Source organism: Mya arenaria, chromosome 6 (genome assembly GCF_026914265.1).
Source record: "Mya arenaria isolate MELC-2E11 chromosome 6, ASM2691426v1".
Classification (NCBI taxonomy): Eukaryota; Metazoa; Mollusca; class Bivalvia; order Myida; family Myidae; genus Mya; species Mya arenaria.
Genome location: NC_069127.1, coordinates 56,692,580 through 56,716,484, shown reverse-complemented (window position 1 = coordinate 56,716,484; position 23,905 = coordinate 56,692,580). Strand labels below are relative to the sequence as shown.

The window sequence follows — 23,905 nt, the reverse complement described above, 5'->3', positions numbered from 1 at the left end:
ATCATCATCATCATTAATCAGATTCATCATCAGCGTCGTCATCATCATTATCATCGATATTAACCTCATAAATAATACATGAGGTACTTAAGCAATAGGACTTCCTCAGTATGTATGCATGCTAAACACACCATTCTCAGAAATAGGCTCAATGGGTCCGATGAAAGCATTGGTCACTCATATTTATGGCCATTTCAGGTAAACATGCGATTCCAAGTAATTTTGTGCTACAATACAATTTAATTTCTAATTATCGTTGATGTGTATACAACTATTATTTAAATGGAAGATATGATACTGAAATCAGCTTTTATGAATTTCAAATAGAATAATGGATGGTGAAATCGAAAAGACATATGGGCAAAGATTTCCAGGTAACCTCTTTCATTAAAAAAAACATAGCAATAACTTTGATTTCTATGCAATTGATGATAGTGTGTCTCTTCGTTAATATTAATTAGCTGGCTATCCCTGATGTCGAACATAATAAAACTTCTTTGAGAGTATAAGCATATTTATTCGTTAAAATTAAAAACAAGAGGCACATCAGTGCCTGTGCTCCACTGGCCAAAAGGTTCAAGCAAAGACCACCTAACGAACATTTTCGTCAAGTTTCATAGAAATACAATCATCAATTATTGAGGAGAAGTTATTTAAAAAAAATTTTTACTTTAATAGCTCTGGCTGCCATGTTGTGCAGTGGACCGAAATGATTTGGGCAATTTGAGTAAAGGAGCACCAAACAAACATTTCTGTCAAGTTTTATCGAAAAAAGGTCATCGGTTTCGACGACAAGTCGTATAAAGTTTTTTTTATTTTTTAGCTCTGGCAGCCATGGTGTGCAGTGGACTGGAACCATTTAACAAATTTTGGTTAATGACCATCCAAGGAACATTTCTGTTAAGTTTCATCAAAATCTGATCATCGGTTTCTGAGAAGATGTTCTTTAAAGGTTTTTCTATTTTTTTGCCCTGGCAGCCATGTTGTGCAGCGGACCGGAACCATTTGAGCAATTTTGGTTAAGGACCACCCAAGGAACAATTCTGTCAAGTTTCATCAAAATCTGCCTATCCGTTTCAGAGGAGATGTCGTTTAAAGATTTTGCTATTTTTAGCTGTGGCGGCCATATTGTGCAATGGACCAGAACCATTTGAGCAATTTTAATAAAGGACCACCCAAGGAACATTACTGTCAAGTTTCATCAAAATCTGCCGAACCGTTTCAGAGGAGATGTCGTTTAAAGATTTTGCTATTTTTAGCTCTGGCGGCCATATTGTGCAATGGACCGGAACCATTTGAGCAATTTTGGTAAAGGACCACCAAAGGAACATTCCTGTGAAGTTTTGTCAAAATCCGCTTATCAGTTTCAGAGGAGATGTCGTTTAAAGTAAAAGTTTACGCACGCACGCACGCACGCACGCACGCACGCACGCACTCACGACGGACAATCTGTGACGACATAAGCTCCATGGCCTTCGGCCAGTGGAGCTAAAAATGACGTTGTACAATGTCCGTACATACTAGGGTAAAATAGGGGGGGGGGGCGGTATAAAATGCAGCGATTACGGCAGCCAATACAAACATATAGGGAAAACGCAGCGGTTGTGCAGCCAATATAGACAGGGAAAAAGTGTTGTGGTCTTATACTGGGGTTCAAGTGTCATTCATTAAACAAACTTTGAATTCATTCTTAACAAAAATAACATATCGACAGAGATATTTGAGAAATGTACACTCTATTTATTGAACAAATTATTGAGGGTTATTTTTTTGCAGATTTCAAAAAACAACAATGGTCTGTTTCAAACATTTTAAGACAGAGGATTTTATGGGATGGACATCTTCGAAGACATGAAGGCTAAGGAAGGGAAGATGGCTTAACGTTTCTGACTAGAGTGAAGAAACGACACCAAGAATATTGCTTATAAGAAATGCAACCCATCATCACAAGCCCAAATCTAACCGGTAAACATTTGTGTATAACTAAAAGACAAACGCAAGTCTGAAACATATTTAACAATTGTGTGTTTCTTTCATTATAAACACCACACATTTATAAATGCCTTTCTCATATTATCAAATTGTTAATTATAGTCACCCACTTTGAACTATCCACTTTAACAATCAAAACGTACTTGTTTTCAAGAACTGGATATTTACTACTCCACCATTGGTCAACAAATTGATTATTATTTCAGATAAAAATTGGGCGATTATGATAATGCAACATTGACAAATCGCCATCAGATGTTCAGCCTAGTTGGAGCGGGGAAGGACATTTTACATGTAAATAAACAGAGAGAGATTGACATGCTGATGGATAAGTTGCTGCAAAAAAATGAAGATTTCTCTAATGTGAACAAGCAGTTAGTTATGGGATGGTTTCTTGGTAGCCGTTCAGCAAGGCTGACAACCTAATTAATTTCTATGCAGGATTTTCTCATATCTTATGTTTATAACATTCAATCAATGTTTCATCATTTTTTTTAATTTCAGGTAGAATAAAAGAATTGAGATGGCCCATTTATAAATGAACATTGTGAATGTGAAATAGCCCTGAATATTTGTTCTGGCCATTACTGTTTCGTTTTGTAAAAACGGTTATCACATTGAAACAATGAACTTGAATACAGATGTTTTGAAAATGTGAAAAACAATGTGTTTTTTTCAAAAACTTTATTTAGCTATCTATATATCGCCCGACAAGAATGATTGAATAAATGGGCCTTTACAATTCAATAGAAGCAAAGAGAAGTTCTAGAAATCGATAAAATTTTAGCGTTAACATTAAGAGAATTCGATGTAAACAATAATTATTTTGACATCCTTGCTGAAACTACTACATTCGAACAATTTCGGATCTCTTCAGCAACCGATACATTAACATGTCAATCTTTCTCTATAAATATATAAGGGGGTTGCTGACAGAATGTTCTCCCCGCTATCACCAGGCTGTCATTGTTGCAATGTCTCATTATCATTATCATTCGATTTCAATTTGAAATGATTATAATTCAATTTGTCGACCAATGTTGAAGTAATAAATACCCAGTTCTTGAATACTAGTACGTTTTGAATGATATAGTTCAAATGGATGACAGTAATTCACCATTTGATAAAGGGAGAAAGGCATTTATAAATATTTGGTGTTTATAAAGGAAACAAACAATTGCAAAATATTTCACAGACTGCCGTTTGTTTCTAGTAAGAAGATAATGTATCCCGTTTAGTTTTGGGTTTGTGATGTTACAGTGGCTTAATTGTCTGCAATATTTTTGATATCGTTTCCTCTTTCCAGTCAGACATAAGAAATCCTGTTCCTCCTTAGCCTTGGTGTATCAGAAGGTGTCCATTCCCTAAATTAATCTGTCTAAACATGACTGTGTGGAGCAAACTAATGCGGTTTTTGAAATCATCATCGAAAAACATTACCCTATTTTACCCTAGGATGTACGGTTACTGTACAACATTGTCATTTCCTAATTTAAATTTTGTGATAGTCAGCTAATACATATTATCAAAGTAAAACAATATCCTCAGTTGCATTCTCCTCAAAGTATTTGCTTTGTTATCTAAAGAGCCTACCTGTAAATATTTCCCATACAGTCAGTATGTCTTCATATTTTCACCACCCATTCTTTTCTTATATTCTATTTGAAATAAATGAATGCTGATTTCAGTAGCATTTCTTTCATTTAAAATAGTTGTATGCACAGCAATGATAAGAAGAAATATTGTATTATCGCACAAAATTACTTGGAATCGCATTTTCACCTTAAGTAGCCATTGATATGAGTGTCTGACCCAGCTGAGTCTCGTTCTGAGAATAAAATGTTTAGCATGCACAAATATTGAATCATTATCATTATCATCATTATCATCGTCATCATCATCCATTACCTCATGTTTACATGGAATGAGCTCACTGAGTCGATCTTGAAGCCCCCAGACCAGTTACACCCATTGACATCTAACATCCTCACACACAGCAGCTGGTCCAGGTCCTGCCTCGGCCAATGGAATGGCATCTTGGATCCTCGGGGAGCAGACAACTGGCCATCAGGGTGAGTCAGGGTCTGAAGTGGATCAGAACATTATATCCATATACTAAAGACTGATAGCTACTTTGTATAAAGAGAAGTGTCATGTAGCAAAAGCCATTTGCTCGTCTTATATCTCATTTGGACAAGAGGCATCACTTAACAATAAACAAGAGGGCCCTGAAGTCCCTGTATCGCACACCTGATCCAATTCAAGTGTGAAATAAGTTTTTTCAGGGCGAGGGCAATTGTGACAAAACTCTTCCCTATCAGCCTTATGCCACAATTTGAAGGGTCATCTTCATTTCAGCTACTTTAGATCATATAAGGTAAAGTAAGATGGTGAATTGGTTATGTGGGCTTTACCGCATACCAATTCAGGTTATGTGGTGCAAAACAGGACTAAAGATTTGGGTTTCACATCTCATTCACATCCAAATATAATCATGAGGTATGGAATCAAAACATTTATACCTGCTGGAATTAAAAAAATATATTACTTAGATCCTTCCTAGTGACAAAGTTTTTTTTTTAATATAACGGATGATTTTTTAAATATCACCGATGACCCAATTGCAAACCTTACCTTGCTGTAATAAGTTCATTCTGATCAGGTTCCATATAGATGAAGTAGAAAATATGGCCTCAACAGTGTTTTAACAATGTTTCTATGATTTGACTATGTGACCTAGTTTTTGAACTCAGGCTATCCAGTTTCAACTTGACATAGACTTCATAAACACAAACATTCTGACATAGTTTCATGGTGATTAAAGAGAGAATGCAACCTCTACAGTGTTAACAAAGTTTTTCTATGATTTAACCTAGTGGCCTGGTTTTTGACCTCTGATTACCCAGTTTCAAACTCTACCTAAAGATCATCATGAATAACATTCTGATCAAGTTCCATGAACATATGGTCATAAATGTGACCTCTAGAGTGTTAACAAGCTTTTCCTTCAATTTGAACTGGTGACCTAGTTTTTCAACGCACATGACTAAGATTCGAACTTGGCCTAGAGTTAATCAATATATACATTCTGACTAAGTTTCATAAACATACAGTCATAAATGTGACCTCTAGAGTGCTAACAAGCTTTTCCTATGGTTTGACCTGGTGACTTAGTTTTTGACAGCACATGACCCAGATTTAAATTTGACTTATGAGATTATTTATATAAACATTCTGACAACTTTTATGAAGATACGGTCATAAATGTGACCTCTAGAGTGTTAACAAGCTTTTCCTTCAATTTGACCAGGTGACCTAGTTTTTGACCGCACATAATCCAGATAGTAACTTGACCTAGAGATCATTAATATTAACATTCTGACCAATTTTCATGAAGATACAGTCATAAATGTGACCTCTAGAGTGTTAACAAGCTTTTCCATCAATTTGACCTGGTGACCAAGTTTCTGACCGCACATGACCCAGATTTAAACTTGACATAGAGATCATTAATAAAAACATTCTGACCAACTTTCATGAAAAAACATTTATAAATGTGACCTCTAGATTGATAACAAGCTTTTCCTTAAATTTGACCTTGTGACCTAGTTTTTAAAAACACATGACTAAGATTCGAACTTGGCCTAGAGTTAATCAATATATACATTCTGACTAAGTTTCATGAACATACAGTCATAAATGTGACCCCTAGAGTGCTAACAAGCTTATCCTATGATTTGCCCTGGTGGCCTAGTTTTTGACTGCACATGACCCAGATTTAAATTTGACTTACAGATTATTCATATAAACATTCTGACTAACTTTCATGAAGATACAGTCATAAATGTGACCTCTAGAGTGTTGACAAGCTTTCCCTTCAATTTGACCTGGTGACCTAGTTTTTGATCGCACATGACCCAGATTCGATTTGTCCTAAAGATCATTTATATTAACATTCTGACCAACTTTCATGAAGATACAGTCATAAATATGACCTCTAGAGTGTTAACAAGCTTTTCCTTCAATTTGACCTGGTGACCTAGTTTTTGACCGCACATGATCCAGATTCGAACTGGACCTAGAGATCATTAATATAAACATTCTGACCAAGTTTCCTGAAGATACAGTCATAAATGTGACCTGTAGACTGTTCCCAAGCTTTCCCTTTAATTTGACCTGGTGACCTAGTTTTTAACCCCAGATGACCCAATATCGAACTCGTCCAAGATTTTATTGAGGGTAACATTCTGACCAAGTTTCATTATGATTGTGCCAAAATTGTGACTTCTTGAGTGTTAACAGTCAAATTGTTGACGACGGACGACGAAGACGGACGACGGACACAGGGCGATCACAATAGTTCACCTTGAGCACTTTGTGCTCCGGTGAGGTAAAAAGCCAAAGTAATTGACCTTGCCATGCATGTGAGTTTTGTCTCTGGCAACATGGGTATCAAGTTTCAAAAAAATATCAATAAAATTCTTGTAGTTATGTCGAGAGTTAAAATGTTTGTGCCACAAAACTGATGTCAGCATCACAAAGGCTATGGTGACAAATTAGACAAGTTATAATAAACTAAAAAGCACATTTTATGGGTGAACAATATCATCTACGGATCTACCACCCAATTCAACTCACCTCCTTGCAGGTAAAATGCCTCTGCGCTATAGCCAATTTGTGTTCTGACAAATTGTCAATGCGATAACGAGGGGAGAATGTTACGATCGTTGTCCTGAAGAAACTCCCCTGGCCCTTCTTTACTTCTATACCTATGCTATAGATCCTGAAATTAAAAAAGGTTTAACATAATTGTTTTCACACATTTAATACAAATTAATAAAGAAATAAAGTTGAATTTAAAAGTTGAAGGCAATAACATAACGGAACATAACAGTACATAACATATTCTTTATTAAGACTTGATGTGCGGGTTATATCGTCTCCCAACTATGCATAGGCTTTTCAATACTTTAAAGAGACCATGATTTTTGCACATAAGGAAATCATACCATTACTTTTTTAATTCTTAATTCAATATGTTTTGATAGAAAAACCACTTATCAATAAATGAACTGCCTCAACATTCTTTAATATCTAAACACTCAAATCCCTTTTCGTTTATTTTGTTACGGTGCTGTATTATCAATACTTTATGATATAGAGAACCCAGAAAAAAATTATGAGATAAGCAGGAAATACAACTTCATAGTTTTCACACTGTTACTAAAAATAGATTAGCAGGACATGCTTTTTATGGCCCATGGTACTTTTGTAGTACACTTTGTGGTGGTCTAGTTCTAAATCCTCAGCTGCCTTGCCTGCCTTTCGCCACCCACACCCTGTCTTCTGCTTGAGTTTACAGTGTTTGGCTTAGTGCGAAGGTTAATGGACTGTTTGGGTGGTACCAGGTTGCCCACTAATTTCCCTTGGACAGCACGGGTCTGGTTTTTCTTGTGTACGTTTCAATATTTTCTACGGAATTATTTTATTTATCTTGTTGGTCATCCCCTAAGTTCCCTGATTCAGTATTTCCAGGGTATCTTTTCATTCATCTGTTTGAAAAGGCGTGAATACAGTATTTCTTCAGATGGCTGTCACTTCTGGTATCTTCGCCCATCAGAAGTGACCCACTTTTCTATTCAAAGCCGTTCTATCCGTGTCACAAATCAGCAGTGAGTCATCGTTCTAACTACTCAGCAAGCAGTTTCTGAGTTCAGAGACAGCATTTGCTTTGCGAGATGGGAAATACCAGAAGGTATTTCAGAAATAGGCCAGGGTCAGACCCACATTTGAACCCAGGTCCTCCCGCATTCTAGTCCAGCATCTTACAACTGGACCAACTATTTACTTTTATAGTACATTATGCTTCTTTATATTCAATAATTAATATGATGCCAAAAACTAATACTTTCAAATTTCAATCAGACATATTTCTCCTAGTCATTCAAGATATAGTTCTTTTCTCCTATCTCTTCGGCAGTAATGCCAAAATTTAATGTTAAACTTACCAGTCCGGTCTGTTACCTTCCCTGTGTATGACATTTAGCTGACGAACCGTTGGTCGATCCTCGTCATTTTTCAACACAAAGCCCTTACACCTGTAAATATATATGGACAGTGGTGTTAATACAGTCGAACCTCGCTATGTCGTTGCGGATAAGTCGACTTGCCGGTTATGTTCTTTTCCGGTCCCGAATGTATTCCTTCGTATTCTATATAAAATAAATCTGTTTGTGACGATTTTTTTATCTCGAATTTTTCGCTATGTCGACCTCGTTTTTCAGTCCCAGTGGTCGAATTCCACACATTTCCTGTGTTCTTTATGTCGAACTGTAGATCGAGACGTAGGTGTGAAAATATTCATGACGGTTTGCGGCATGTCGCAAAATACCGTGCGTGTCAATATAACAAATTGTCATAATTGGGGGATACAAAAATGTAATTGGTAAGTGCGAATAATGAAAGTTGTTTGTTTATGTATTTAATTAAAGAGACATTTATTGCTCAAGTTCTTTGGTATTGTATTAAACATGAACATTTTATTGATAAGATATCAATCCCGAATGGGAACAGAAAGAATAACTTTAAAAAGTCAAATGTTAGTTTCACTGCTCTGGTCAACCAATTCAGAGAAGGACCCGGTATAAAATCTTACAATGTACAAATGTATGCAATTGTTGTTTTATTTGTGTTTTGTGTGATCCATAAACGTAAAAGAAATAAATTTGACACAAATAATTCTACTTTTGTTTTACTTAATTTTTCAATAATAAGTTTGCTGTTTTCACGACGAAAATATTCAACAATACCGTTAAATTGTGGATGTAAACATCGTACAATCCAACTCAAACATGTTGGGATTGTTGATATTTTTTGTAATTCGGATGAGTCGACTTATCTCGACTTTTTTCACTAGGTCCCGAAAAAGTCGACATAGCGAGGTTCGACTGTATAAACAAAGTTACAGATAAGGGTCACAAATAACCTTTAAATCCACCAATTACAATATAAGATCAAACATCTGTTTGCTTTTATACGAATAAAATAATAAGTGCGTATTGTTACTACAATCAATTAACAACCAAATCCGGATCAACAGTGACGATTGCTTACTGGTAAAGAATCACTCCTTCTCCGTGAAAAGCGTCGTGTTTTATAATGCAAGGGAAACTACCGGTAAGCACTGCCCGTGGGGGGGGGGGTAATCAATAGCTACTTTCACAATGAAGCCTATCGTGTATGCAAAATATATGCATGTTTGCACTTTTATTTGACATTAGACTTTAACATTTGCCATTTCGCTGTACTTTACATTTAACAAAATACATACAGGCGTACAATACAGTTGATGTAAAAGCTATTCTGTGGCTCTGAATATTATAATCATGTTTCAACTAACATGCCAAATACAAAATCAAAGTTCGGGCGGTTGGGCATTTTAATCTGCATTTTTTTAGAAGTTTTCTTTTGTTAATTTAAAACAAATGACATTATATGCCAATACATTTAACTACCACTTACCACGTGGGTACTGTATCAGTTCCATGTTTGTACTTTCCAAGTCGCATCTCGCACCTAGAATAGTAAATCAAAAAGGTTAGCAAACTCGTTTTCCATTCTTTATATTTTTCATAGCAATTACTTTGGACTTAACCCACTACTATTTGAATTTCAACTTAGCATTTCAAGGTTTCAAAGCCATGAATGGTTTTGGTTGCTCTGCCTTAATCTCTGCCTTAAGCCACCAAGTGAATTTCCAAGCCAGTGCAATAATTGCCTGTAATTCAAATTCACACATCAACGAAACATCGTCAGCCCAATCCGTGATTTGGCAAATGCTTTTGCATATGATGTTGAACTAATTACTGGAAGAGTGGGCTCATTACAAACTCCAAATCATTCACTAATGTAAAACTTGCATTGATTTCATTGTAAACCCCAAAAATCAGTGATAAACGAGGCGACACAAATTGACTGTATCGTTGGTGCAAAGAGGCTTTGCGATAGTGCTTTGATTAACTGATCGTCAAACATGTTTTGCAAACATTATCAAGAGCAAAATAAGTATTTTCAAAACCTGATGAGCCAAAGATGGCAAAAATCCATTTAAATAACTGAAAACTGTGATAGGAGTTCTAACAGGTGTATAATCGCATTGAAGCTGACGTGAGGGTGTTTTCCCTAAAGTAAAGCAATACTTATAGGTTAGGGGAGTGATTCTCTTTGAAGCTAGAGATGAGAGAAGACAGCTGTTGGTGTTCTCCTTAATTATGGGAGGTAATCAAATACATACAAGTAAGGGGAGATTTTCTTCTTGAAGCTGAAGAGGGAAGGGGTTAAAATGCTTGACATGTTAGCATCCTTTCTTTCAAGGGAAGATGTTAAATGTTAACAGGAAAGGGAAGTAACTCTCATTGAATCTGAATGAGATGGGACAAAACTCTTGCAAAATCACAAAGGAAGGAAATTAAATACTCACAGGTAAGGAGAGTAACTCTCATTGTAGCTGAATGAGAGAGGAAACACCCTAACAATCAAAATTTCTTTCCTTACCAGAAGTGGTAGTGGTATATTGGTTTTGAATATTTACAGGTTAAGTAGATTATTCTCTTTGAAGATTATTTTAATGAGGAGAAGGGTACAGCACTTACAAGTCTCTTAACTAGTGCAGGATATAAAACACTTACAGGTAAGGAGAGTTACTCTCATTGAAACTGAAGAGAAGAGGGGAAACAACTCTAGCCATTTCAGTTTCCTCCCCTTGTCCAGCGGCTTCTTGGCAACCATCTTGTCTAAACACAAGGGGCAGACCGCTCTTGTTAACCAGCCAGTACGGGGAGCTAATTATCACCTGTGAAATATATCAACTTTGAAAATAGGCATGATAATAGTTTTAATCAGTCGAAAAAGAGGCATTACTTTATAATTATTATAGCCAGCGTTATGGTTATGGGCATTGCTGCAAAACATTAAATATTGGTATGTCAACATGTGTATCCAATGAAAATGACGCCGACGTCAACAAAGATACAAAAGCTATGACAATACCTCTTTATAAAATAGACGAACTAAACATCTTTAATGAAACTTACTAATTGGAATATGCTGCATTATAGTTTGATCGTATTATGATGTGTCAGTGTTTATAAACAGCTTGACTTAATTCTGTCCATTTTAAATATTTCAATGTGATTCCACTTTAAACGGCTCCATTTTCCAGTAAAATTTCATTTCATTTTAAAGATTGCATGGCTTTAGGTGTGCACTGCATTTCAATAAAAAACATCACAAGAGCTGTCACAGTATGTGACGAATGTCGGCAAATTCGACATTGACCTTTGAACAATGTCAGTATATGTCTAACCAATATGGCTGGTGCATTTGCAAGACCACAATCATGGCTTTCTGTCTAACCAACATGGCTGGCGCATTTGCTTGACCCTATTGCACCATGTATAACCAATATGGCTAGCGCATTTGCAAGACCACGTGGCATTATGTCCAACCAACATGGCTGATGCATTGGCAAGACCACATGACATTATGTCTAACTAACATGGCTGGCGCATCATGTATAACCAATATGGTTGACGCATTTGCATGACCACGAGGCATTATGTTCAACCAACATGGCTGATGCATTTGCAAGACCACACAGTAATGACATTATGTCTTACCAACATGGCTATTGCATTTGCAAGACCACATGACATTTTGTCTGACCAACATGGTGAGCAAATTTGCAAAACCACATGGCATTATGTCTTACCAATATGCCTGGTGCATTTGTATGACCACAGTTATGGCATGATGTGCAACACACTTTGCTGGTGCATTTGCTATACCACTTGGCATTATGTCTAACCAATATGGCTGGTGGCCTTGCAAGACCACACTACATTATTTAACCAATATATGTTGCATTTGCAAGACCCCATTGCATTATGTCTAACCAAGTAGCTTGTGCATTTGCAAGACCACATGGCATTATGTTTGTGCCAAAGGATTGAAACTCCTCTATGCTTGACAAAAATACAGCTTGGGTCTTACAAATGTAATATAGCCTTTATATGTCAAATACATACGGAGAGTAATTGCAAATTGCTCAACATTAAAAATACCACCCATAATTGACAACCTACGCTCTTATGTCATTGTATGCAGCATTACATAGTAAACAAACTCTTCGTGTGACCTTGACTTTAGAGGTAGGCACACGGGTCTTGCATGCGACACGTTGTCTTGGTATGTCGTAAACATGTGGCAAGTTATTTTAAAATATGTCCATACAAGAGAAAGTTACAACCAGGACGTCACCAGCTATACTCTATGGCCTAATATGCAACATTCCACAGTAAATTAACAAACAGAAAGTGTGACCTTGACCTTTTAAGGTAGGGACACGGGTCTTGCATGCGACTTGTCTTGGAATGTTAAACACATGTGGCAAGTGATTTCAAAATATGTCCAAACATGAAAAAGCTACAACCTGGACACGAAAACCTGTACTCTATATCTTACTGCAGTATTTCAAAACCTAAATGTGACCATGACCATAGAGGTAGAGACATGGGTCTTACACACGCCATGTCTTCTTGGTATGTGAAACACATGTGGCAAGTAATTTTAAAATCTGTCCAAACTTGGGGAAATTGCAGCCCGGACATGACCACACATACTCTATGTCCTTATATGCAGCATTTCATAGTATTCAAACATTAAAAGTGCCCTTGACTTTATGTAGGATCGCAGGCCTTACACGTGACACATCGTGATGGTATGTCAAACACATGTGGTAAGTAATTTTAAAATAGGTCTATACAAGAGAGTTACATTCCGGACACGAGACGTTAAGCTGGACTAACAGACAGACAGAAGGACGGACAATGCGAACTTAATATGCCCGTCTTCGGGAGCATAATATCGTCAGGACATTTATTGCATAGATTCTGCCTAATAATATCTGTCATGTGTTTTCGTTCCGGATCGAAAAATCCGACCCGAGGGCACCTGGGTTGTAACGAGGCTTGCCGAGTTACCGGGTAAGCAGCTTGCCCGAGGGTCTGATTTTTCGATCCGGAACGAAAACTTATGATGGATATTTTTTCTAGCATACCTTAAATTACACTTTTTTGTGAAAAATGCATAGAAAAGCAGTATTTTGTAAATTTCACCAATAAGCACGTGCGATGATGTTAACTGACGTCATGACGCGCAATATTTTTTATTCACTGCATACGTCAAGAAGTTCCTTCAGTATCACGTCTCTTAAGGATTATTTTGTTTTGTTTTTAGGTGTATTTTTGTAAAGTTAATGTTGATGGAACTCATCTATTGAAATATCATAATTATGGTTACATAAAGTGTAAAATAAAAGAAATGAAAAGTATTACGTCACAGCGCGTGACTCATCTGGCATGGGGGAATGCCAGATGGACTTTTCCAGCACGGCTGAATTCACCGGAAATGCCTATCCGGTGTGCTAGAAAATGAATGTACTAGTGTCTCAAAGCATCCCCAATCAGCATAAGGTTTATGTCTAAGATATCTTATTAAAATGGGCCCAAGAACCATTACCTTCAGAGAGCCAGAAACATGAAGTAAGATCCTAATGTTCAGTTCCAGCAGCCGATCGTTGATGTCGTAAAGACGAAGGGCGCTGTTGATGGTTGTCTGGTCCCCACTTTCGATCGCGTATTCACGACATGTCTGGAAATTCTCCAGTTGTATTCCAAACATTATACGCTTGCTGGTGTCAGCCTACCAAGTACATTTTAATGAGTCATATTGCAAGAGATCATGTTCATTCAATTGTGTGGGGTTTTTTTAAAAATCAAGCATTACGACTTATTTCAAACAATCATTATTGTTCAACGGAACCTGATCTATAATTCCAATTCCGATATGCTGTTCTTGTTGTGTGTTTTTTTCAGTCAAATAAAGATAATTTGACAATTGTTAGTCCTAGTTATGGTGCTTAACAACATTTCCTTTGGAAACATGTATACCAATACCTATGTGAAAAACTACAGTTCTATAAACAAGCTCAGTAGCAAAAACGTTAAACATAAGGAAACCAAGTGACAACAACGATGCCAACAACACCAAGACTATGACGATAACTCTGCAAAACACAAACAAGGTCAAAATTGGCGAAATGACAATGAATTTTTGATCATGTTAGTAAGGCTGTTATAATACCTATTTTCAATTTCAAAAACAAAGTGAAATTACTCACAGCATGGACTTGTGTTGTTTTTCCAGGTTTAATTCCACCTGATATATCAATCCCCTTGAAGTAATAGATTAAGTCGACCGGCAGTAGGTTTTGTACAGTAAATGGGGCCATTATTAATATGTTGTGACCTGGAAGAACATCTCTTTGCCCAGCTTCAGGGTAATGTTCATGGAACACTGCCACACAAAACCTGCAAAGTTTGAGGCGATTGAGGCTCATACAATTAAAATCAAACTTTAACATAAGAGCCTTATCTTTACAAATTACAAACAAATTCTTAAAAAAAATGTTTTTGTGATTAGTTTAAAGATTTTCATTATCACAATCAGACACATTCATTTGTTTAATTGTAAATTCTTAAAAAAATAGCTAGGGATGTCTGAGTGTGCCTTTAATGATGAATTCATGCCCAAAACAGGGTAAAGGAGGTTACACCCCCTTTCTGATATTGTTTCCAAAGATATTTATATTAATTTCAAGGTACTTCCTATCGTTTTAAAAAATATATACTACTGTCCGAACAAAAAAGCAATCTCAACAACTATACAATAGTTTGCAATTAAAGATTATTCTTCATTGCAGGATTTACCTAGAACTTCAGCCTGCAACATATGCCATAATCTCACTTATTTTCTTGGGATTTTATTCTTAATGGAAATTAGAAAACCTCACTTAAACTCATTATCTTAAATTAGTCCATTTATACCTATACACAGAATCCACACTTGAGCACGTGCGCACATGATTCACTATTTTGCCTTTCTCGCCATGTTGCCAGCTTATTGGTTCACTGCAAAAATCAACTGGCCAATCAACGGGCTTCATCCATAATCTCGAGTTGATATAGCTGATTGGGATTGGTCGCTTCTGGTTTGAGTTGATTATAAAGGTTTCGTAGCGACCTGTAAAAAATTTCAAATGGGTTAGAACAGTATATAACTGTACATAGAAGGGCTGCGTAGGAAATCATTTGGAAAATAACTGACACACAGAATTTACACAAAACCTGACGACTGTGATTCATTATTGAACATGTCCGTTATGTTGTGTGTGTGTGTTTTTTTTTAATTCTGATAGTTTTTTTTGTTTGTTCTTTTCCAAAAACAAATCCTTTATCCTTATCACTACTAAAATTCTATACCTTGAATGACGCGATTGTCCATTTTTAATTCAATGGACTCGTCAAGCTTGTTATGCACGACCAGTGCTGATCGCAGGGTGATCACTTTCCGGGCCGTTCCTTCATGGGCGATGTCAAATACAACACGCGTCAGGGGGGCCTTAGGCTGTAAAAAAGTTATATTATTTAATATGCTTATTTAAGTCTTGTGTTGTGGGGGAAACCCAAATTCCTGGGGGAAAACTATTTGTTAAAATCGCCTTCTTCTACACAGAAAATGAGTTATGAAAACCGTATATGACTGTAAAGGTGATAAAAACTCCCTCTGTCATTAAGCAGAATAACATATCAATAAAGGGTACAAACAGTATGTAAAGAATTGTTCTCCAAACTTTGCCTTGTTTTGTAACGAACGTTGCTTAACGTGTTGACAAACAAAGAAACATACTTTGCTTTCATAATTATTATCACATGATTTACAATAACCTTTGCCATTTTCACAATCCATAGAAAACGACACAGTCATCAAACTTCATGTCTTTCCGAATTTTCACAGCTATCTATAGTATTAGTATTTTTTTCTCTCTATTTCTCATATTTTTTCCTCTGAACTATCTATGGGTGCGTCCCTTACGGTCATGTACAGTACAATTGATATGAACCATATACAACGTTTGTAATTGACAATTAAGATCATGTGAGTGAAGAATAAATGCAGTAAAATTCAAAGCCATAGCTATATTTTTAGAATTTGAAAAGCATTTCTAAGACTGCCAAAAATATCTAAGCCATTGAAAGAAATGTTTCAATCCTCTAGCTCTTGCACAAAAGTCAACATACAAGTTATTGTAAATTAACAAAAATCCTGCAAATGTATTCTCACACTCACCTGTCATAACCACTATATGATTTTAGACGCTCAAGAAAAAAAAATGTCTTTATTTATTGTCCATTGACTTCTGTCTAATAATTCATTAGATAATTTCACAACTGATTTTGTAATAGTTCTTCTTATTAAAATATACATTACCCCAACAAAGATGGTTTGTTTCTCATGGTCAGGTGTGGCGTATCTAAAGAACGTCCCGACTTTGTCCACTGACAGCGGGTTCAATGTTTGCCATCCATCTACACGCACCTCTACTTGGTTCATACGCAACGTCTGGGATTTCTGAAGTTTATAATTTTTAATTTTACATTTAATTTGAAGACAAATATAAACTGGTCAGCTATACAATGATATTGATAATTCTGGAATTAATTTCCTAGATAGAGCTCAGTATAGATGTCCTTTTTGAGAGGCCAAGTTAACATTACTGTTTGGGATGGAGCCCCATGACCCCTTGGGTGAGGGGTGGACACCTACAACTCACATCCTTTACCTGAAGTAGTTTTGTAGCTAAGTCACAATCAAATTAAGTTGTATAATTAAATAAATAATAGATATTGTTTTAGATTAAAAACATTCTGGGATTTTCTAGTCGAAAGTAAGAATTACAATACATGTGAATATCAGTTATATTCGGTGAACATTATGAAAACAAAACTCAAAAGCCAAAACTATATTTTACATCCCAAGATAACATAATTAACAGTTGAAACATCTACTTGTTTGACCTAAACACAACACATGAGCTGTCACTGTAAATGATGTATGACCCTAAAGTGAACTTCAGATTCTAAAAAAATCATATTTATTACATTTTGATGTACTCATCCAAATGCATAGGGGGTAAAAAGTTAGAGCCAGTTAAAGAAAGGTATATCCACCTTATGTCTTATCTTTTCATGCCTCTGAAAGTTGAATGACACATCTTCATTAGGTGGCACTTGGACCCAGTCCTGGCTTGCCGGCTGGGATGTAAGGTTATCTCCCCCTACCTATCAGAAAGAATTAAAATAGAGATCAAATAAACTGTAATCATACTAATATGTCAAAGATTTTTTTCGATCATAAAACTATTACCTTTGATCGAACTATAACTGTACTATCACAATTGCATTCCCGTTCACCACTCAAGGTTTAATACATAGTTTCATTATCTCTCAAGGTTAAGATTAAGTTTCAGATTGAGTTTCGTTCCCTCAGAGGGTCTACAAAACCAAGAGTAACACCAATTGTAAATGTATATACATATAGATTACATACACCATTAGCGGTATTATCAAGACTTGGGTGGACTTTTGTCAGCAACAATAAAATCATACATTTTTCATAAGTTAAAAAATGCTACCATGGGCAAGCAGTCATATTACATCAATAAGCCATCCTACTATAACAGTTTTACCTGTGAAGGTGTTTTGGTTACCGGTCTAAACCACAACAGGGACCCAGTCTGGTTTCGTATTGCATAGGGTCTGAGAAGTTGGCGACGTTTCACACTGGTTAAAGACTCCATTCCTTTTTCAGCTCTGGAAAATAAATTGTCAGTTCTGTTTTTAAGTAAACTGCCGTAATTATGACATCATAAAATCATAATCAATTATCAGTATATTTATTAAAGAATGGAAATATATAACTGTCTTTAAAAGCATGGAATATTTACTACAATATAAAACAGAAAGCAAACACATTTCTTTGATTTTTTTCCCTTGAATAATAGTTTTTGAGATATTATTTCCCTTGTTTGTAACTTTACCATAAACTTGTCAGTATAGAAGTTTATAAATAAAGCTCTATGCTTCCAGGAAATAATATATGTTTATCTTTGCTTTATTTATATTATATCTTTGCTTTATTCAACAATTCTGTTGTGGTCAGAATTATCACAAGCTCGCAAGCCCTGCACTGATAATTTTTGGCTGGGGTTGGTAAAAATACTTTTTTATCCAGCCTGACTAGTAACAATTTAGCCATGTAATAGTTTTTAGATTTGGACTTGAATAACGGCCAGATTTCAATGACTTATTAAGTCAGAGTTTCTCAAAATAATACGAACCTTCATAGTGATTGCACAAAATTAATGTGTATTTTCTAGCATTAGTGCATGCCCATACAGCTACATCATCCACTTAATAAAACTGTTTAATGCCTGAATCAAACTTTGGCAGTTCATTCCGTCAGAGGCTTTCTAAATCATTAAATCAAACTATATCCAGCGATCCAATTAGTCGAGAAATGAGTGTAAACACTTTGAATAGTCTTTGAGTATGTTGTTTGCACATTTTTTTTTTTTTGGAGCATATAACCTAAATGCCAATACTTGAGCAAAGCTGACTATGATAATGCCAAAGTCAATGAAGTGAATCAATGGGTTAGATTATAGATCATCAGCCTTTTATATGCTTACAGAAAATGAAACATTTTCCAAAACAAAGTCAAGTATTTTGATAATCACATTCTGCTTATCTAAAGAGCTTGACACATAAATGTAACTGAGAGATAGGAAGACTAACTTTCTCAAAGCATGTGACAATTTTCAAAATTAAATGGCCTTTAAAATCTACTATTGTTGGGTTTATTTATGTTTGAACATGCACAGTTTCTTTATTCCGCTAGTATAAATAAAATTGACAGTGTGAAATTATAGTAGTGTATATATTCCAAAGGTTCGACTCAGAAATGGTACATTCCACTTACTCCTCTGTGTGTTTGTAGTAGTCCGCAGCCCACTTGTCTTTTGTCATGTTGTACAGGTCTAACAAGGTGGACGTAACTGTCAGGTTTAGGACTTCAGATGCTAAAATTAATAGAATAGTACTTCATTTTAGATAAAAGCTTCAGGACGTCAGATCCTAAATTAGGTAAAATTGTACTTTATTTTACATAGTATTTTTTACAACTTTAGTAATTTAAATTCAGAACTATTTATGGTCATAATATTCTTAAAAAGCAGTTACCATCTTTGTTATCATTTAAGATCAGCAGTCTTCAAGTCAAGCACTGGTAAAATTGTTATAAAGCTTAAGTGTACACAAATCACATGGCTTGGTCAAGTACAGTTAATGTAGTTGTGTTACGATTCAGCATTGCTGATCCAATATCTATATTTAACTCACAATGTAGTGTCCTTTATATTTATAAATAGAAATGATGTACACTTTAAACTTAAAACTACATGTAATAGTGACATTCTTGCCAAATCTCATGGAGACCTGATGAGAAGTGTTGTTAAAAAAATCACAAACCAAATAAATATTTTAACAAGATATTGCCATCTCTATACCTTTCTCATTGTCTGATACCCTGGTACAATATCAAGCATTGCTTGACTGAGTTATGTTGGACATTTTGCACGGAAAATCTCAAATAATTAATGAGGCAGTTTCATTGGTGCCAAATGGGGACCTCTTTGGAACTAGGCCAATGAAACCACATTGTGTGCTATTTTACAAAACCCCTGTATGATGTCTTTGGTACATTCTCAGAGTTTATCAGTCAATTTTACATGATACTAATATAGTGTGAACAGATAAAAGTAACAGGGTTGCTGACAATGAATCTAACCACCATGCAGGTATGTTTTGAGCAAATGTGTGTTTACCTGATATTTCCACAGACAGCTTTTGCTCTGGGTGTTTGAAGTTTCGCCACTGTGCATGACATCTACAGGTATCAAAATGAACCATGCATTTAGTAAAATATGTAATTCACTTCATTTCCAGAGCAATAGTACTGATATTACAAATAATTCTTTGTTTTCAAATATAGCTCACAAAATCAAGTAACTATTACCCTGAAGAAAATTAAACAAAGTTAAATCACTTATTAGAAATCTACTTTGTCTTCCATTATTAATTCAAACCAATCTAGCAATTGCTCAACTTATCAAAGTTTATTAATCCAAACCAATCCAGCAATTGCTCATCTTATCTTAGCTTATAAATTCAAACCAATCTAGGAAATGCTCAACTTATCTAAGTTTATTAACTCAAACCAATCTAGCAATTAAATGCTCAACTTATCAAAGTTTATTAATTCAAACCAGTCTATCCAAACCTCAACTTATCTAAGTTTATTAATTCAAACCAGTCTATCAAATGCTCAACTTATCTAAGTTTATTAATTCAAAAGAGTCTATCAAATGCTCAACTTATCTAAGTTTATTAATTCAATCCAATCAGCTACTTCTTAACTTACCTATGTTTATTTATTCAAACCAATCTAGCAAATGTTTAACTTATCTAAGTTTATTAAGTCAAACCAATGTAGCAAATGATTAACATATCTAAGTTTATTAATTCAAACCAATCTATCGAATGCTCAACTTATCTAAGTTCATTATTTCAAACCAATGTAGCAAATGATTAACATATCTAAGTTTATTAATTCTAACCAATCTATCAAATGCTCAACTTATCTAAATTTATTAATTCTAACATTAGCTTATTAATTCTTACAGATCTAGCAAAAGCTTAACATTTCTAAGTTTATTAATTCTAACCAAAGTTTATTTATTCAAACCTATCTATGAAATACTCAACTGATCTAATTTTATTAATTCAAACCAATCCAAGTTTATTAAATAAATTCAAACCAATGTACATTTGTATCAAATGCTCAACTTATCTAAGTTTATTAATTCAAACCAGTATATCAAATGCTCAACTTATCTAAGTTTATTAATTCTAACATAAGTTTGTCAATTCTTACCGATCCAGCAAATGATCAACTTAATTATCTAAGTTTATTAATTCAAACCAATCTAGCAAATGTTCAACTTATCTAAGTTAATAAATCCAAACCAATCAGCTAATTCTCAACTTATCTAAGTTTATTAACTCAAACCAATCTAGCAAATGCTCAATTTATCTAAGTTTATTAATTCAAACCAATCTAGCAAATACTCAACTTATCTAAGATTACAAATTCTAACCAATCTACCAAATTCTCACATTATCTAAGTTTATTTATTCTAACCAATCTAGCAAATGCTCAACTTATCTAAGTTTATTAATTCTAACCAATCTAGCAAATGCTAAACTTATCTTAATCTAAGTTTATTCATTCTTACCAATCTATCAATGCTCAACTTATCTTGGGACTCACTTCCATTGCTCTAACAGTGGTTCCCAGCCAGACAATGTCCTGTTATAGTAGTCAGCCATAACTCCAAACCTGGCCCGTCCTTCGTTACCCGGCTCAAACTTCAGGCTTATTCCTGGAACAAAAAAGTTCAATACAATGTTAGTGTTAGAAACTCAAGTGTCCCCACATACACAAACTAGAACTATTACAGGAGGTAATGTTTATCCCATATGCCACTTGATTTTAAATGGAACTAATTATTTACATGAAAATGTCATTTCAACTAGGTCCATGTCAGTATTTTTGAAATCAAACACACACACAGTGTCTACACAGACACCTATACCAACTAGAACTATCATGTGAGTGAAAACTACTCACATGATGCTTAAAATAAGGGAATACCTATAACACACGTTAACAAGTCAGATCCATCTTAGCAATAATCTTTCAAACACAGGCACAGTGTCCACACAGAACACTAGAGCTAACACATTAGAGAAAACTGCCCCTAACTGTAATTTTAATTAAAGATTATCAAAATTAATATTCACCTGAGAATGTTTTTTTTAAGAGTACGTCAACATATTGGCAATCATCTTTGAAACATATGCATGGATCTCACAGAAACCAAAAAGATCCAGAGTTATCAAGGAGAGAACAATACTCTCCCAGTCTTTTTTTTATTTACAGCAAACTTACCTGAGAAACTCATTTCCACCACAGGTATGACTATCTTTGGGTGTCAATTTAATTTAAAGATTTGAACCTGAAAATATCGTTTCCACCAGAGCAACTGGTCAACATTTTGGGGTCAACAGGAACTTGAGCTGTTGCAGGAGTCAATACTACCCCACTCTCTTTCTTGCATTAAATAAATAGAGTCCTAATTATTCACCTGAGAAAGTCATCTCCACCAGTGGTATGTCAGCATCCAGGCAATCGTCTATCAAACACAGGCACAGTGTCTTCACAGAAACCTACAGATATACAGATGATAATTGACAGCCATATTTATATTTGATGGGTGGTGGATGGATTTCTTAAGCAAAGAAAAGATAGACTTCTTCATGATTAGGTATTAAAACATAGTCAAGAAAATGTTTCAATATTGGATAAGTGATGTACTTTAAGGGCTTAGCGGAACATTGAAGTTATGCCATATAAACAAGAGCTGTCACAGAGACAGTGCGCTAGACTTTCCCGCCCCTTTTCAGTGTAAGGATTGAAAAGTTTTGGCGAAACATGCATGGATCACTGTAAGATTAGATTTCAATGCAATACATGATGTGCTGAGATATTAACATAAATGTGGTTACATGCAAAATTTTAACCAGATTTTTTAAGTCTAATAATAAAGGGCCATTATTTGCAAAATACAGTTATCTAACTTGGTTATTCAATTAGGTTGGGTGGTTGAGTACCATTGTATAAAGTCTCAATACAACACATCAAGTAGTTGCTGAGATATTAACCTATGTGTGCTTGCATGCAAAACCTTAACCAAGGTGTGACGCCGACCCCTATGCATGGGTGAGTAATATAGCTCATCTTATTCTTCGAATAGTCGAGCTAAAAAGGATTAACGAGTATCTATGACTGTGCTCTTCATTTTTTAACCTTGTTTTGATCAATCTACCCCAAAGAACCTTTCTTTTGGTAATTTCGAACCTGTTCCAATTAAATGAGCTTTTCTCTCAAATGCATTTAAAAGTCAATTATTTCAACAATTTCCTGTAATTCAAGCTTTGAACAGCAACGCTCAAACACATATCTTACCTCTATGGTTGTAACTTTCTTTTCCCCTTTTTTTTGTTTTGAGGACTTGGAGTTTTCAATCAGCCAGTAAGCTGCCTCATTCAAGTTGTTGTTATGTGTTTCCAAGGCATTCGCACATTCAGAATGGCTGAATCCCAGCTCCTCCAGTTTATCAATGTTGTACTCTGGTAAATAAAACAATTTTCCATTTTTAATGTTTGTTTCTGTAATTTATAAAAGAAAATTCATATGAATAGATTTGATGGAACAAAGGGTGAATTTCTTCCTACAAGTGTTTTTGGGGGACAGAAAAACAGGTACCATTTCTATTATAATAAATAAAATAATTTATTATAGAATTAGAATTAACAGAAACTTTAGCAGTGAGGATCTAGGTTGATGGTTCATACTTAAGTGTTTTGGTTGACATCACTTGATTCCAACTTAACCGAGGCTATAGCTGTGGGGTAAATGTGCCAATGGTTTGGATTTAAGTGTTTTGTGCGATATTTTACTTCAATAACAATATATTATTAACATAATTTAAACTTACCTGAGGGTACAGCTGTGGGGGACTGGGCCGATGGTTTGGACTTGAGGGTTTTTGGCAGGGATTCCCAGATGGCTAAAAATAGCTGCATGTCTTGGTATGATAGACGGACGTTCATGGTATCATCTAAGGTTACCTGTAAACAGATAAGACAATGCCTGAAGGCTTACACTTTCAATGCCAACTGACTTCCAGGTTTTCTTCAGTTTTCTTCAATTGGCAAAGGACAAAATAAGAAAAATCAAGCCTTACACTGGTAGAAAGCTCTCCTAGGCTTGC

General features: G+C 35.3%; 1 protein-coding gene across 3 annotated transcripts in view; it reads right to left on the bottom strand.

Moving 5' to 3' along the window:
• Window positions 1-23,905, bottom strand: part of LOC128238470 (intermembrane lipid transfer protein VPS13D-like) — a 93,068-nt gene that overhangs the window by 24,634 nt on the left and 44,529 nt on the right. For all 3 annotated transcript variants that reach the window (XM_052954423.1, XM_052954424.1, XM_052954425.1), the window contains exons 42-59: window positions 23,630-23,762; window positions 23,098-23,261; window positions 22,217-22,298; window positions 21,340-21,451; window positions 19,835-19,896; window positions 18,931-19,030; window positions 17,639-17,762; window positions 17,121-17,231; window positions 16,381-16,521; window positions 15,372-15,516; window positions 14,937-15,132; window positions 14,231-14,420; window positions 13,570-13,752; window positions 10,680-10,843; window positions 9,514-9,567; window positions 8,001-8,090; window positions 6,631-6,775; window positions 3,901-4,076 (exon numbers count right to left, since the gene is read on the bottom strand). In XM_052954423.1, the coding sequence (XP_052810383.1) occupies window positions 3,901-4,076; window positions 6,631-6,775; window positions 8,001-8,090; window positions 9,514-9,567; window positions 10,680-10,843; window positions 13,570-13,752; window positions 14,231-14,420; window positions 14,937-15,132; window positions 15,372-15,516; window positions 16,381-16,521; window positions 17,121-17,231; window positions 17,639-17,762; window positions 18,931-19,030; window positions 19,835-19,896; window positions 21,340-21,451; window positions 22,217-22,298; window positions 23,098-23,261; window positions 23,630-23,762 (2,372 nt within the window). The remainder of the gene's footprint in view (window positions 1-3,900; window positions 4,077-6,630; window positions 6,776-8,000; window positions 8,091-9,513; window positions 9,568-10,679; window positions 10,844-13,569; window positions 13,753-14,230; window positions 14,421-14,936; window positions 15,133-15,371; window positions 15,517-16,380; window positions 16,522-17,120; window positions 17,232-17,638; window positions 17,763-18,930; window positions 19,031-19,834; window positions 19,897-21,339; window positions 21,452-22,216; window positions 22,299-23,097; window positions 23,262-23,629; window positions 23,763-23,905) is intronic.